Below are 16,828 nucleotides of genomic sequence, written 5' to 3' on the forward strand. Positions count from 1 at the left end.
TCTGTTTCTCTACTTCTGCCTTAAATGATTTGAAAGCATCAAGAGCTTCCGTCTTTTCATTTAGAAGATAGAGATACATATATCTGGAATGGTCATCAATGAAGGAGATAAAATATCTCTGACCATTAAAACAAGGAGTAGGAAATGGACCACAGATATCAGTATGTATGATTTCTAGAAGCTCAAAACTCCTTCGAGAACCCTTGGATGTCTTGTTGGTCTGCTTTCCCTTTATGCAGTCCACATAAGTCTTAAAATTGGTGTCGTCCAGAGTCTTTAGGACTCCTTCTTTTACCAATCTCTTAATCCTCTCTAAAGAGATATGTCCCAACCTCTTATGTCAAAATAGAGAGGAATTTTCATCCACATGATTTCTCTTAATACCAGCAGTTACATGCAAACATAAATAATTCTGCTCAAAGTCGGGATGTAAATTAACTTTAAAGAGATTATCAATCATGGTACCACTACCAATTTCAGAATTATTTCTAAAAATTGTCAATTTATTCTGAAATAAAAATTTGTAATCAAATACAACCAATCTGGAAATACAAATCAAGTTTCTAGAAAAGTCTGGAATGTAAAAGACATTATTCAAATCTAAAACATATCCCAAAGACAGAATTATCCTAAATGTCCCAACTCCAACAACTTGAGAGCGTCTCTTATTTCCTGAGTAGACGAATCTTTCACTTTCCGTTGGATTCCTTAGGTTGAGAAAGCCCTGCATGGTGTTCACAATATGGATTGAAGAACCAGAGTCAATCCACCATGTATTCTTAGGAGCTTCAACAAAAAATGATTCATGACATACTAAAGAAATTGAGATACCTCTCTTTTCAAGGCACTTCTTATATTTGGGGCAATCTTTCTTTACATGCCCATCCTTCATACAGAAGAAGCACTTCACCTTACTGCCATCCATCTTGGGTGGCACCTTATACTGTCTCTTCCCATGATCTTTCTTGCCCTTACCCTTTGGACGGGTAGCCAAATGGGCAACTTCAGGCTTGTCATGCTTCATCATCTCCTCCTCTTGAACACACATGGTCAAGAGTTCTGTAATGAACCACTCCTCTTTATGTGTGTTGTAGGAGACCTTGAAAGGTCCATACTCGGCTGGTAAGGAGTTGAGAATGAAGTGAACCAAGAATGGCTCAAAGATATCAATCTTCAGTGTCTTGAGTTGAGCTGCCAAGTCTCACATTTCCATAATGTGTGCACGCACACCCTTTGAACTGTCGAAGGTCTTGCTAGTCAATCTCTTCATCAGGGTACTTGCCAAGGCCTTATCTGATTTGGCAAATTGTTCCTTAATTGCCTTCAGAAAATCCTTAGCTGTAGTCACCTCACCAACAGCTCCCCGTATGCTTTTACTTACACGGGACTTCATGAGCATAAGGCTTAAGCGGTTGGATTTCTCGCAGCACTCATACTTCTCCTTGACCTTAGGCGCATCTATATCCATGGGAGCAGGTGGCTCCTCCTCACGGAGCCCATAGTCCAGGTCCATGTACCCCAGAGTGAAAAGAACCGACTTCTCCCAGTCAAAAAAATTTTGTCCATCAAATATAGGAACATAAGCAATATTTTCAAGAACAGATTGAGAAAGTGCTGCAAAGATCAAAGACATCAATTAAGTGCTATGAAAAATAAGAAATAACCATATATAGTAAATTCCTCCTCCCTTTGGGGATAGGTCACAAAAATGCATTAATTTACTAGTGAGACAAGCGAATTTGATAATTACGATGAAACTATTCCTTAATCCTTTGGACATAGAACAATCCCACCATAATACCAAAATTTACCTTCTTAGACTAATTTAAGTCCCAAGACTAATAACTACCTTTTGGGGCAAAACGATTAATCTCATGACTCGATTACAATTTGATGCTAATAACTATATTGTAGTTTAACTAAAAGTGATTTGCCTTATATAAGGTGCTTTGGCTACTCCTATATCCTTAAAACCACACTACATAGCATCAGAACCGAACCAGAAAATAATTAAACCAGTCAAAACCGGTCAGAGTTACCCGAACCGGTCAAACCAGAATCAAACTAGTCAAACTGGTCACAAGGCCGGTCAAACTGGGCTGAGGTTTGACTTAATGGGCTTGAGCCCAAGCCCAGCCCAGAAGGCCTGAAGTGGGTCGGACGCTCAGTTGGGCCGAAACCCAAACACTAACTCGGTCTGGACTAAAACTGGTGCGGGCCGAGATTAGATAGGGCGAAACCGAAATCGATCCGGGTCGGGTTGGGCTGCATCTCCTTCACCCGACTCCTCCCGAAAACTGCGAAACCCTAAACGCCACTCATCCCCCCCCCCCCCCCAACCCCTGCAAACTGCCATCGATCACGGCGTCCCTTCCGCGGCGGCGGCGGCGGCGACTGCCCCACCACGCTTCCGAGATCGACGAGGCTTGGGTTCGACTTGGACGGAGCAGAAATCTGGGAAGATGAACGGGATGGCTCGGGATCAAGCTGGAGCCGAGAATGGCGACCACGAACTGGGGACGCCGTATCCCAGAATCGTGATCCCGACTCGGACGAACTGGAAACGAAAGCCAAAAGCCACGAATTCGACGACCCATGACTGCTTATACAACCCCACAACCCTCGGCTGTCCGCAATCGCGCCGCCATGGCTGGGACTCGATGGCAGACCAAATAATCGAGGTTCCAGGCCCGCGATCAATCTGATTTGAGTTGCTAGCGCCCGGTATTGGGCTTGCGACCGCAGGCCAGCGTTCGTCGTCCCACCAGAGCGACCCTCTCTGCCACAGGGCGAGGCTGAAGTGTTCTGCGACCGCCTCCTTCGGTCGCCCAAGGGCTGACGGCGACCACAGATGCCCATGGAAACCCTAATCGACCTAATTAACTTTAATTAACCCTAATCCGGCTTGATTAAGATCGAATTCAGATTATTCACAGAAAACAAGCAACAATTGCTATAATTGAAATCCTAATTGCATGAATCAAATTTAATCAACCTTAATCGGCAGTAAAATGATAAACCCTAATTGCATGATAAAATCATCAAGCACGACTATAGCACCAAGCACGGCATGAAGGTTGGCTCTGATACCAATTGTAAGATTTATATTTAATCTAATAGCAATAAATTATGCAGCGGAATAAACTGACCTCCAGCCATTACTTTGATGACGTCAATGATTTGATGACGTCAATGATTTTCCACTCGTCACACGATAGACCTGCAAATAAAACTGAGAGTGTCTTATAACTCATAACATCTCTATATGGGACGTCTAGATGGAGACACAAGCCCTTTTAATTAGGCGGAGCTATGGACTCCTCAGAATATTATTTCTTATATGTCCTCTCATCAAAAGGATATTAACTGTAATCCACAAGATATGGAATATCTCACTCAAATAACCGAATATTTTGTGACACGAGAGCCACATAAATAAGAGATTATTTCCTTATTATGTAAATGCATAATATATTCTTACAACTCATCCATTAACATGAAATGCAATTTGCCCCTTAAATTACCCGTAAGTTTAATTGTCCACCTACTCCCTCAAGGGAAAATTTCAATGCTTATTACTTTCTTTTGGAAATTTCAACAACACCAGAAAACATAAATTTTAAAGAAGAGATAGATCATATAACTAACCTTGACCATTCTTATAGACGAAAAATCTTATATATATGTCATAAATCTTGACAGTTATCTCAGAATATGAGAGGTCGAAAGCGACCCATCTTGATACTTCATAATATATATATATATATATATATATGTAGAGTAAATTACACTGGTGGTCAAAAAAGTTTTAATAGGGTATCAGGTTGGTCCAAAAAGTTTTTTTTGCTACTTGATGGTACAAAATGTTTCAAAGTTGTAACATGATAGTACAAACCGTTATCTCACCATTGACGCCGTCAAGCGAAGCTAACGTGGCCGAAACGTGGCTCTGATATGTTTTTAGGAGTTTGTGGAACGTTACATGATGGTTCAAACTCTTTTAAAGTTGTCACTTAATGGTCCAAAATGTTTTACGAATATAACATAATGGTACAAAATATTTCTTTAATTAACTTAAAGGTCCACCCATGTTAATGGCGAGATGACGACATCAATGGCAAGATAACGGTTTGTACTATCATGTTACAACTTTGAAACATTTTGTACCATCAAGTAGCAAAAAGAACTTTTTAAACCAACCTGATACATTATTAAAACTTTTTGAACCACCAGTATAATTTACCATATATCTATATATATTTGAACTTGACAAACCAAATAGATAACGTGAAAAACCCGTTCGACAATGTTTCAAATCATACAAGCGATCTTTTACCACCATAGAAATGCTGGAATATATGTATATATATATATAATAGCAAAACAAAAAGGTAGGCTTAATGAGATTGCACCATGTGTCATCCCAAGATTAACAAGGTGGTGTAATGTGTCAAGCCATCATTTCTCTATTTACTCAAATGAAATTTCAGTAGTCTTCTCTACCTTCTTTAATGCATTAATAATTAATGTACAAGTAAATAAATCGATTTATAGGGATATAATATTTATATCAATTCAATTTACTAAAATTATTTTCATTTTCCAATTTTTGATTAACAAGTTAAATTATGTTTACAAGAATATCTGTGAACCTTTAAAAATTTCTATACCAATATTAAATACACTTTAAAAATATATATATAAAAAATAATACAAGTGAATTGATTTAAGAGTTCGTACAATTTAGTAATAAATCTATCTTTTGAAATTCGATTAATTAATTTATTTTCATATTACAAATGCTTAATTATATTCTTGAAATTGAAATGGAGTTTTTAAATTTTAAACGGGTAGGAAAATATATTTTTAAAATTTTCACACAAGTAATTACTTACATAATTGAAATTGTAAGGAGGTTTGGAATATTAAAAAATTATTACAATTATATAGAAATTAAAATGATGTTAAAAGAACTTAATCATTTAAAAGTTCATTAAATGAATGAAATAAATTTACTGTCGCTTTTTAAAATTTTCTCAAAGTTAAAACAATTAAGTTTTATGAGTAACTTCTTATAGTATAAAGGATATAAATGTAAATATCTTTTGCAATTTCGATATTGAAAATTAAGAGTTTTTTAATAACTAAAAAGTATTAATTAATTACTTCAATTAAAATAATTTTATCATGTGGTTTTACTAATCTTATTTATAAAATATATAAATTAATATTTGTTAAGTGAATAATATATTTTTTTTATGTAAATAAAGTATTTAACAAAGCAAATATAGTACGATGCATTTAACATTCCTTGTTTATCATTATTTTGATAATTATCAAAAAGTTAATTCTACAAATATAAACTAATCAATATTTTTAAACATTCTACATAGTAAATTATAAAAAAATTTGTCACGAGCAACATTTTCACGAAAAGCCCCGGTGAAATGACTAGTATTTTTTTTCTTATTTTGTTAAAACTGTTGGGATTTTTGTGCAATTATCTCTAATGATTGTGTTAGTCTTTTTTTTTTCCCGGTAGATCATGTTAGTCTTCTGTTACTTTATTGATTTAGGTTATGGTTTCCATTTAGGTTCCGGACTTTTCAATGCAATTATTAATTTATAAGGAAAGGAATTCATTTTTTATTTCAATCACCTCAGTATTATATCATATCATCATATATCTAAAATATATCTTAACCCCAAAAAAACAATTTCATTGAGGCAAATTTTATGTAAAACAAGATCCTATTAATGAAAAAAAATCTTTTTTTTTATATATTTAGTTTTCGATAATAAATCAATGACAAATATTACTCAAGGAAAAAAAGAAGGTAACGACCTTCTATGAGACCGGATCTCGTTCAGTCGTCTCCTCTACTTGACAAAACAGCGACAGACAGAGACGAGCGAGGGCTTCTCCTACTCCGAGTCTGCAAGAAGCTCCTCACACAGCACACGAGCGCCGAGGCTGCGAGCCAACCAATCCCATTGAAGATCGATCAGAGATGGGTTTCATCGGAGAAACCATCGACTCAATTAAATCGATTCAGATCCGTCAGGTCCTCTCTCAGGCCGTCAGCCTTGGTTCGTCCCTTCTTCTCCCCCATGAATTCTAACCCCCTATTCGTTCCGGCCGGGAAATTTACGATGTCCGTAGAGATTTTCCACCCTTTTGTTTTTCCTTCGTTGTTATGTATTGATTCCTGCAACTGGTTTCTTCAAGGTTTTGATTTTTAGCATTTGGGGCTCGTCCAGGACACAAATTCCAGACCTTTCTGTCTGATGCTCGTCTTTCTGTTCAATTAGGGCGTATCGTGATTTCTTGGTTTATATAGGACCAGCAGATCTAGATGAGCTTATCAGTCATTGAGGTGCAATTGTGCCAATGCTTGAATACGAACAACTTATTTGAATTACTCCTTAACCATCATTAATAGGAGCTATGCAATTGCGGGATAGCTTTGTTCTGATATCGGGACTTCGTTTTATGTATGTGTTCTGATTTGTTGTGCCTGCTCTGTTGGCAGGCATGATTGTGACTTCTGCATTGATAATATGGAAGGCGCTAATGTGCATCACTGGCAGCGAATCTCCTGTGGTCGTTGTTCTTTCTGGGAGCATGGAACCGGGATTCAAGAGAGTAAGTCAATAAAAAACCATCTAGTTTAGGATGAATTATAGCGTGTCCTCTGATTTTAAGTCTATGGATTTGGTTTTTCCTGATGTTCAAATTGAAGATGTGTGTATAGGCTGGAATATGTACAATGTAATGCCATTCTCAAACTTGTGAGAGCGTTTTCACTCATAAACTTGTGCTAAAATTTTTTCACTATTTATTGAATTGGCTGCTATTAAATACATTTGATGAGTAATAAGTTGGGAGAATCTGTTAAAGAAGTGTCAAGTTGAACAGCCTATTTTTCTGGTATTCGATTGTACAGTGTATGCTTTCAGTGATCATTTTCGAAATCTTTCTCTTTTAGTTGACTCAAAGTAATATATTTGTATTCAATATTGTTTAGTAGACAGCAAATTTCCATGTACACGCTGCTTCTTGCACTGTGACCTGATGGAACTCTGGCACATTTTATGCAGGGAGATATTTTATTCTTGCACATGAGTAAGGACCCCATTCGTGCTGGGGAGATTGTTGTCTTCAATGTTGATGTAAGTTTGTTTTCCCCTCTTTTGCAATATTTTAGCGGAGTAACTCGGTACCTTTTGTTTCTTTACATAATTCCAGCAGGTTGTTCTATAACTAATCTCAGTCAGTTGATGAAATTAGAAAAAGCTAGCCACCTGCAAGTTGATTCTCCAATATTATTTTCATCTTGTCTTATTTACCTTCTGCAGTATTTAGTGACTGAATACTCTTCTTATTTATCTGTTTCTTCAGGGTCGTGAAATCCCAATAGTGCATCGTGTAATTAAGGTAAGTCATCTTGGCCGACCTTTCTCTGTGTGTTATATTTTCTGCAATTCTGGTGTTAAAAGAGGCATGAACCATTAGAAAACTCACTTCTTTTTTCGTGGAGTAACACAATTGCCTAACTTTCTGGCTCATCCTCTGTAGTCTGACCTCAAAAAGACTGATTGCAGAAAACTGTAAAATATTAATCTTTAGCTACATAATGCATTTAAAAATAGATGTTCAGCAGCTCTTTTACATATAATACTCTTTAGCTTTGCTATGTTTATGTATAATTTTTTGTTTCATTCTAAACTAACCATGATTCATGGGGCTGTCAGAGTCAGGGTACTGTGTTCTGTCCGACTCTTCTGAGTTCCCTATACTTTCTGAAGCTTTGCTGAGCCAAAGCACTTGATCTGTTTTTCTCCTTTCAATTCCTCTTTCCATTCTTCGTAGTGAAAATATGGTGATCGTCTTACAGGTACACGAACGACAAGATACTGGAGAAGTTGATGTCCTCACAAAAGGTGCTGAGCCTTATGCTGATTACTAAGGAGTATTGCAGTCAATGTTGTTCTTATAGGGAGTTTTTTTTTTTTCGTCTATAGTTACTTTATAGATTCGAAAGAGCATGTTTTTACCATAAAATTCAATTCTTCTTATTCGTAGGTGACAACAACTATGGAGACGACAGGCTCCTCTATGCTCAAGGGCAGTTGTGGCTTCAGAGGCACCACATCATGGGCCGAGCGGTTGGGTTCTTACCTTACGTTGGGTGGGTGACGATCATAATGACTGAGAAGCCCATTATCAAATACATCCTTATTGGTGCTCTTGGGCTTCTTGTTATAACCTCAAAGGACTGATAAGTACCCAAGCCGAGTGCACCGCAGTTGTTGGCTATATGAAGGACGTAGACTTGAAATACTAGCTACTCTGATGTTTCTCCTCTTGACTCTTTTTCATTTGTCCAACTTTAGAAAGGGAGATCCGTTACAAAAGCAAGTTAGATGATTTTTGCCTCTTGAGATTTCAGAATTGGTCACGTCTCCATGTCTTATATAATGATACAGCCATAAGCAATTTTGGCTCAGTCTTACAACCAGCATTGCTCTAGTTGATATGGAAATGTTTCCAAGTTAAATGCCAGGCGAATTTCCTTAACAACCGATTAATGCCAAAATCTATGTCTAAAGATCAGCTGATCCAGTTACATGATCCAGTGTCACTGCCCAAAAGAACTAAGTTTAATTCTACCTATTTACTAAAAGAATAAATAAAACACTCGATCCTCTAATCAAAACAGCCAAAAATCGAGTGGCATCAGTCCAAGATATTACAACTTAAACTCACAAAAGCAGTCGGGCAATGCCGAGCCTATCCCCATAACAAAATCATCCATATGCGCCTTCCAGAGTGCTTGCATCAGTTCTTCCCCTTCCAAGCCCTTCGAGGTCAAATCTGCAAAAGCTCTTCTGCTCAAGAAAAGGGTCTTATACAGACCCTTAAATGCTCTAATCGCTGCCACCATCTTGTCCATGTTCCCGAAGTATGTAGCTATATAAGAATCACTATTTATCGACACGTAATAGTCCAAGGCAGCTTTTGTGTTCCCATGCATGCTTGCGAAATCGTCACCACTGAGAATGGCAGATTTAGTGATTATGTTCTTGTAAACAGATGCTAGCCCTTCAAGTTCCATCACGCCGTCCCCAGCTGCAAGATAAATGTTTGTGGTCTTGGGAATATGAAGAGCTTGGAGCATGAATGCTGTTTCGTTAGGTGTGAGAGGGCATTTACCCCGCTTCCTCCAGATTTGGGCCAACTCACCAGTCCACGGTTTTTTATCGCCCCGAGCTGCCTCAATTGCATTCATGGAGACTGCAGAAAGGCCTGAGTACTCACACTGGCTGTAAGCGACCATGTCAGGTTCGAATCGCAGGTGGAGTGAGAGAAAGGGCTTCGGGATGGCTTCAAGAAGGTCAGAAGCTTTCTTCTCTAGAGATCTAGTTAATCGTAATGCACTGTAGCAGGCTTGACAGAGGGCAGCCTTTGCATACTTGGGATATCTGAAAAAATTAAAAGTTAAAACCAATGATTTCAACAGAAGTTAAGATGGCAACAGCTTAACGAGGTAAGCAATAGCAGAGAGCATGCTACCTGTCCCTTCTTTGGCTCATTGCTGGTGTGATTGCAATATAATGATGTTTGAGCAAGGAAGGAAGAACACTTTCGATGTAGTCAAAATGGCCTTTGCGTTTGCTACAATCTACATGGACTGGTTCTCTTGATGCAATTTCAGAAGGCAACTCTTTAACAACTTTAACAAAGCCGTTCATCTGATGAATGAAGTAGTCTACATCGAATACATCGGCAAAACCACTGGAATAGAGAGGGAATAATTGTCATATAGCATATATGCTGCCCATATAATACTAAGATAATATGCAACATATGAATGGGTAGTATATCAATACATGACAAACCCCATAGATCGATGCAAATTATTACCTTGATTCATTCCAGTATGCAGCCACCTCAAATTTAGGCAAAACGAGAGTCGCATTTAAGAGGCGGGCAACACCGACACCATCACACAACTGCACTAACAGCAATGATCTTCTCGAATAAATAAGAACTCAAATCATCCAAAATAATTCATGCATCTGAAGTAAAGAAACATTGTAGACACTCACATCTCTTCTCATCTGATTGAGGCCACCGTAGCAATCAACGCGGATATACCCATTGCTCTTTGCTGGTAGAGCTGCAGCAATTCAAGAAAAGAAAACGAATGCAACTGTCTGCAATGAAGGTCAATTAAAATTGGACTCAGAATATCAAAGCGAGCCCCGAATTGTTCAAACTAACTGGGATCACTAAAGTATTCAGCTCAGCTAGTAATTCAAGCAGACCACTCAAAACCCAAATTGCTCACTGATTTCATGGAAGAGCAAAGTCTCAAGTTCAGACAGGAAAATGTTAAGACCAACCAGTAAGGTGTCCTTGCAGCCACCATTCGCAAGGCCTCCATTCCACCATTCTCTTCACACTCCATATGTCGACCTTCTCCCTGCAAGCGATCCAAACAATCAATGAGCTGATTGCCCGTATTATCTGACAAAACATGTAAGTGAGAAGGAAAGCGTTGAGAATCGACAGATACATACGAGAGTGAGACGGAGGAGCTCTGGGGGAGAGGGGTGTGGGGCGAGAGCAGGGAGACGAGGAGGAGGAGGGACAGAGTGGCCACTAGGACGATGAACAGGGGCTTCACCGGCACCGCCGCCGTCTGGATCATCGGAATTGCGCGAATCACTACACCGGAGTTCGATGTCTGAATCGGAGCGTCCAAACCGGGGGAACTGGCAGAGGTAGGGAGCTTGGGAAGGGGGAGAGGAGATTGCAGTGACGGAGGAGGACGCAGATGCTTCAGATCGGATCCACAGAGAAGTCTGGGTTAATTGTCTTTTGCACCCCTGAATTTTTATCTTTGATTCATTTTTACACCCCACAGTGCAGGTTAACTAAGGGTGTGCATGTGTACAGGAAGAACCGGAACCAGTTGGACCCTACCCTAACGGGTAAGTTTTGGGTAGTTCCAATTAGAAACTGGGTAGGGTCTGGGTAGGAAAATTGAGAACCGTTCATTTCTGGTTCCGATTCCGATTTCTACCTACAGGGTACAAAAAAACAAAATCGGAATCGGAATCGGAATCGGTGTTCGGAACTTGATATTATTTAAAAAAAAACAGAGTAAGTTCAACCATGTGGTCGTGTCTAAGCTGAGCGTCGAAATTCCTAATCTGCTCTGCCCAGTCCCCTCCGTCTCCGACTCTCCAAGGCTGCCCAGTCCCCTCCGTCTTCGACACTCCTTCAAGCTCTCTAAGGCACCGCGCGAGGATTTCCTTTTCTCTTCCTCTCTACAAAACCCTAGCAGTCGACGGTCGCTTCCTCTAGCCATCCTCTAGTAGACTGGTACGAATCTATCCTTTGGTACGAATCCATCCTCGGCGTGCTCTCTTCCCCGGCGGCACCTCCTTTGGCCATCCTCTGGTGTTAATCCATCCTCTGGTGTTAATCCATCCTCTGCACGCTATCTTCCCCCGCGACGCCTCCTCTGGCCATCCTCTAGTACAAATCCATGCGTCTCACAAGTTCTTACATATTGTTAAAGCTTTTATGCAGCTAAAGAGCAGTAATTCATTACTTGAATGAATCAGCTCCATATATTAGGTCTTATCCTGATCCCATGGCCACTGTTTGTCTTGGTCAATTCATAGACATGAGCATGTGCATTTGTTTCATTTACGCAAGTTTTGGCATGACGAATTGGATCAAGCAGTCTGCTTTGCGTTGATCTAGAGGAAGTCATAAGTTCATCTAGCTGTTTTCGAAGTTCTTTTAATTCTTGAACAGACATTTTGTAAGGGGCTTGTGTTGGCGGCTAGCCCTTGGCTCCAACTCTATTTTTTTATGATCAATTACCCGTCGTGGGAGTAGTCTCTTCAGTTACTCTAGTCTTGTTGCTTTAGAAAGATTGCAGGGGAGTGTTAGCACCCTTCCTTCAGTAGGCTCCGTCCTATCAACTCTATTCATCTCTTTTTTCAAATGGATATTTAGGGATCTCTCTTGTTCAACGATCTTTGTTGTTTGATTGAGTTAGACAAAAAAATTTATAGGTTCCAACAGGGTACCCAAAACTTGTGGTATAATACAGGTTTCGGGGTAGGTTCCGGTTCTGGTTCCAGTATTCAACAGGGTAGGGTCCGATTTCAAAATCTTGAAATCGATCCCTTATAGGGTAGAGTCCAGGTATCCTGAAAAAAAACATGGTACCCGGAACCGATCACCCCTAAGGCTAACTAAAGAGAACTTCGGGTTTGGGTTTGAATTTTAAAAAAAAAAAGTTGGGGGGGCATCCACTTGGCGAGGGGAGCCTCTTTTGCTCGTCAATTTTTAACCACTATTTCATTTTCCTATTAAATCTTTCTTTATTCAAACTTATTAATAAAACTTAAAGGGCGAGGAAGGCGAAACTATAACGACCCAATCCAATCTATGGCACTGGCCTAGCAACTTGTCAAGGAGCTCAATCACCAGTCCAAAAATGCTTAAGCCCAAGTTATTGGTAATCCCATAGGTTGATTTTTATAAACCATTTCACTAACTCCTTCTCCCACAATGTAGGGTTTTGGGATGTTACAATATCCCCCACTTAAAGACTTCACGTCCTCATCAAGCTCACTTTATCAAGCGTGTATGATTCTAAAGGTGACTCTTACAGTTCAAGAGGCGGCTTCCACCCAGTCCGTTGAGTGTAGCACTTTGTCCGCATAACACTTAGTTCCCACACTTCTAGCTGGTGCACTGCTCTGATACCATTTGTAACGACCTGACCCAATCATATAGGGACTAGCCAAGTAACTTGTCAAGGAGCCCAACCACCAGCCCAAAATGCTTAAGCCCAAGTTGCTAGTAATCACATAAGTTGGTCTTTATAAACCACTTCACTAACTTGTTCTCCCATCAATGTGAAGTTGTGGGGTGTTACAAAAACTAGGATGTAGAAATAGAGCGAGAGGCAATAGGGTCGCCTAATTGAGAATTGAGATTGCCAAGTTCGAGATTTTTGCCTCTGTCACATGTCCCGGACTCTGATGGTTTCAACTCGGCTTGGCTACCTTCATAAGGTGTGGTATCCCAGCACTAATGGTCAGCAAGGACAGTTTACTTGGACTCTCCTATTTCATATGGACTTCTTGACAACGTATAAAACTATTGTCTTGGAAGTACTGTAATTGCACGAGCGGCGATTCAAACCCAAAATGTCAAGACAATTGTCCATATGCCTTAACCACAAGGCCGGCAGACCTTGGTAGGGACAATCATGCAAATCACCACCGCACTATTGTAAACCATAATTCCTAACTTGCTTATTATTACCAAATTATCAACTACTAAAAGACGTTGTAACAATCAACTACTAAAATAGGCTATCAAGTGCATCATCACTGCTATTGAGAGTTTAAAAGAGAAATTCAATGGGTTTAGATAAAATTGAATACCATAATCTATTAGCTCAAGCTTCTAAATTGGAGATGGGTGCAATCGTTTATAGGTCCTCTAGATATTTTACAGCTATTGTATGCTATTTCTTTTGCATTCTACAATCCAATTCTTATTTTTTTAGTTGGGAGGGATACACATTATATGCTTTTACTGCTATATTTGGAGTTATTCCACGTATTGTTGGAGATAACTTTCCCTCTTTTTTTCAATCGAATTCTCTAACTAATAAAATATTTACTCTTGACAGAAAAGAAAATTCACTTTTCATAGCAATATGTATTATATCATGTAAAGAATTATGTGCTTTAAAAAACTGAGGGGAAGGAACTATAGAAGAGGTTGATGTATTGTACATGTAAATCGTAAACAAGAAAGTAGATAAAATTTTTGTCCATGGGCACTTTTCTAAGTTAAAGATTTTTATTCATCCATTTACAATTTTGAAAGTAATTGAATGGAAGTGAAAGCATAATATTAAAAATTAAACATACAAATTTAAAGTTACTCAGTTGGATCATACCACCAAAATAAAACGAGAATCACCACTTTATTTCAATTAAAAGTCAAACTCCTGTCGATTTTCCTTTTTTTCATGCAATAATTCATGGAAAAATTATGAGTGATAGGCGTGAGAGCTCGAAGCATGTGTTTGTAGGGCTGTCAATCGAATTGAATCGCACTGAAATTAATTTTTTCACTTAAAACTCAAACCGAAAATGGAATCAAATATTATTCTGAACCGAACCGAACAATTTCAATTTGGTTCAATTCAGTTTTGGTTAAAACCCAAAAAAAAAAAAGGCGCCTGTCATATGTTGAAGATGAGGCCCAACGCCCCACAAAACACTTCCCCGGCTTGACAAATTGATTCCTCCCTACCTCTTCCCTCAACACACATACACAGAGAGAGCAAGAGACCTTCAATCTCCACCATCAATGGCTTCCTCCTTCTCAACTTAGAGAGTCAAGAGAGCAAACTGAGACGATGAGCGATGGAGAGGGACAGATAGACAGACAAATAGAGGCAGACTTGGAGCGAGCGATGGAGACGGACAGACACAGGCAGACTCGAACGAAGCGACGGAGAAGGACAAACAGTTAGAGGCAGAGACAGACCAGCGGTGGAACATGTCGACGACGATGCAGTTGGGTTTCCTCTCTAGCAAGAGCTCCCTGAATGGCTCCTGGAGGGTTGAGGTGTCAGTGAAAGGGGCAGTAGACATGTTAGAGTCGGGGAAGACGGCATTTTCTGACAACTGGAGTGTGTGAACCTTGATGGGGCAATCGGATCTCTGGTCGTCGTCCATGTATTTCTGGAAGGAAGGTGCAGCTAGGACGGTGGAGGAGGCTTTGCGGGGACACAGGCTGTTAGGAAGGGTGTGCTCGGCAAAACAACAATGCAGCAATTAGTCTTTTTCCCTTACTAGTGTAATCGAGATATGAACCAATCTAGCAATAAAGAAGAAAAACACCGAGAATTTTTACGTGGAAACGATGTGGGAAAAAATCATGGGATCGACTCCAAATCAATGATCCACTATCAATAAAGATTACACAATGTTTTTCATCAAGGATAAACCCTTGGATCACCAAACTCAAGAGACACATTCTCTTGGATCACCTAAACATTAAAATTCGTCACCCTTAACGGGTGGATTACAAAGTCAACTGAAACAAAACCTACAAAGCTCAAATATAAATCCTGATCGTTCAAAACTTAGCTCCACATGTCATGAAGTCGCTGCCAAAATTTCGTCCCGATCAGAGTTCGTTTGAAGTCCCAATCAAGGTTTGATCTCTAATTGGTCGGACTGAAAATCTACTTTGCTTCTTCTCTGTATACTACCGCTGCTCTTTGCTAGTTCTCTGTCTCACGTGACTCCACACTTTTCTCAGTCCTTTTGCTGAAATTAACCCTCACAAAGGTGGATCCTTGGGGCTTATTAAAACCCGATAAAAGCCCAACACCATTTGAGTTCAACTTCCTCCAAATTGGAGGGATACTTAACAAACTCTCCCTTCCGACTATTTGGAGACTTCGAACATACTGGGTATACTTCGAGAAACATGGAGCTTCTCCTTAGTAAGTGGTTTTCTCATCATATTAGCTTCATTCTCGTCAGTCTGCATTTTGTCTAATTTCACCAACTTAGACTCCAACACGTCTTTAATCCAATAAAATTTAATATCGATATGCTTCCAAATGGAAAGTGGATTCTTGCAAAGATGAATGGCGCTTTGACTATCACAATATAGAACATACCTCTCTTGCTTCAAGTTCAACTCCTGCAAAAACTTTTGCAACCACAACATCTCCTTGCAACATTTGGTCACCGCAATGTATTCGACTTCCGTGGTGGACAAAGCGATACACTTTTGAAGCCTTGATTGCCATGAGATAGCTCCCCCTACAAAAGTCATCAAGTATCCCGAAGTTGATTTCCATGAATCGATATCTCCTGTCATATCCGCATCCGCGTAGCCCACTAACTTCGGCGTACCCGTGCCAAAGTGTAAACACATGTTGGATGTACTCTGAGATATCTCAGGATCCACTTATCTGCATTCCAATGTTCTTTCCCTAGATTGAAGAGAAAACGACTAACCACACCAACAAAATAAGCGATATTTGGCCTTGTACAGACCAGGACATACATCAAACTCCCTACAAATGATGAGTAAGAGACTTTCTTCATCTCTTCTTTCTCCTTTTCACTTGTAGTACATTGCTTCAAGTTAAGTTTGAAATGAGAAGCAAATGGTGATGAAACTGGTTTAGCATTGCCCACGTTGAACTGATCCAATTCTCAATATACTTTTCTTGAGAAAGCCAAAGTTTTCCACTTGATATGTCACGAAAAATATGCATCCCAAGGTTCTGCTTCACCAGTCCCAAATCCTTCATGGCAAAAGACTTGTTGAGCTCTTTGTTCAACTCTGCAATCTTGCTTATATCATGACCAACAAGCAACATATCATCCACATATAATAGTAAAATGATAAAATCACCATCAGAGAATTGTTTCATGAACATTTAATGGTTTGAAGTGGTCCGTGTATAGTCATGACTCAACATGAAGTAGTCAAACTTTTGATACCACTGACATTGTGCTTGCTTAAGCCCATACAAGCTCTTTCTCAACATGCACACATAATGCTCCTTACCTTTAACTTTGAATCCTTCAGGCTGCTCCATATATATTTTTTCCTCCAAGTCACCATGCAGGAAAGTTGTTTTAACATTGAGCTGCTCGATCTCCAAATTCAGACTAGCTACCAATGCAAGAACAACTCAGATAAATGACATCTTGACTATCGGCGAGAAGATCTCCTCGAAGT

At 39.4% G+C, this 16,828-nt stretch overlaps 2 protein-coding genes across 4 annotated transcripts; one reads left to right on the forward strand and one right to left on the reverse strand.

The window, feature by feature from the left end:
• Positions 1-5,822: 5,822 nt before the first annotated feature.
• Positions 5,823-8,516, forward strand: LOC116200685 (signal peptidase complex catalytic subunit SEC11A-like). The gene is made up of 6 exons (XM_031531533.1): positions 5,823-6,090; positions 6,534-6,646; positions 7,102-7,173; positions 7,403-7,438; positions 7,899-7,944; positions 8,087-8,516. The coding sequence occupies exons 1-6, from the start codon at positions 6,012-6,014 to the stop codon at positions 8,281-8,283; spliced, it is 543 nt and encodes a 180-aa protein (XP_031387393.1). The 5' UTR covers positions 5,823-6,011; the 3' UTR covers positions 8,284-8,516.
• A 72-nt stretch (positions 8,517-8,588) lies between these two features.
• LOC116200684 (O-fucosyltransferase 13) lies at positions 8,589-10,865 on the reverse strand. Of its 3 annotated transcripts, none has more exons than XM_031531530.1 (6): positions 10,588-10,865; positions 10,411-10,490; positions 10,114-10,184; positions 9,929-10,017; positions 9,578-9,799; positions 8,589-9,486 (listed from the first exon to the last, which is right to left on the reverse strand). In XM_031531530.1, the coding sequence occupies exons 1-6, from the start codon at positions 10,716-10,718 to the stop codon at positions 8,754-8,756; spliced, it is 1,326 nt and encodes a 441-aa protein (XP_031387390.1). In that variant the 5' UTR covers positions 10,719-10,865; the 3' UTR covers positions 8,589-8,753. The 3 variants fall into 3 exon arrangements, with proteins under 3 accessions (XP_031387390.1, XP_031387392.1, XP_031387391.1); XM_031531532.1 differs by having other exon boundaries at positions 10,114-10,221; positions 10,356-10,490; positions 10,588-10,647; XM_031531531.1 differs by having other exon boundaries at positions 10,114-10,221; positions 10,588-10,646.
• Between the last annotated feature and the right edge of the window lie 5,963 nt (positions 10,866-16,828).

The sequence above is a fragment of the Punica granatum genome, chromosome 3 (assembly GCF_007655135.1).
Source record: "Punica granatum isolate Tunisia-2019 chromosome 3, ASM765513v2, whole genome shotgun sequence".
Classification (NCBI taxonomy): Eukaryota; Viridiplantae; Streptophyta; class Magnoliopsida; order Myrtales; family Lythraceae; genus Punica; species Punica granatum.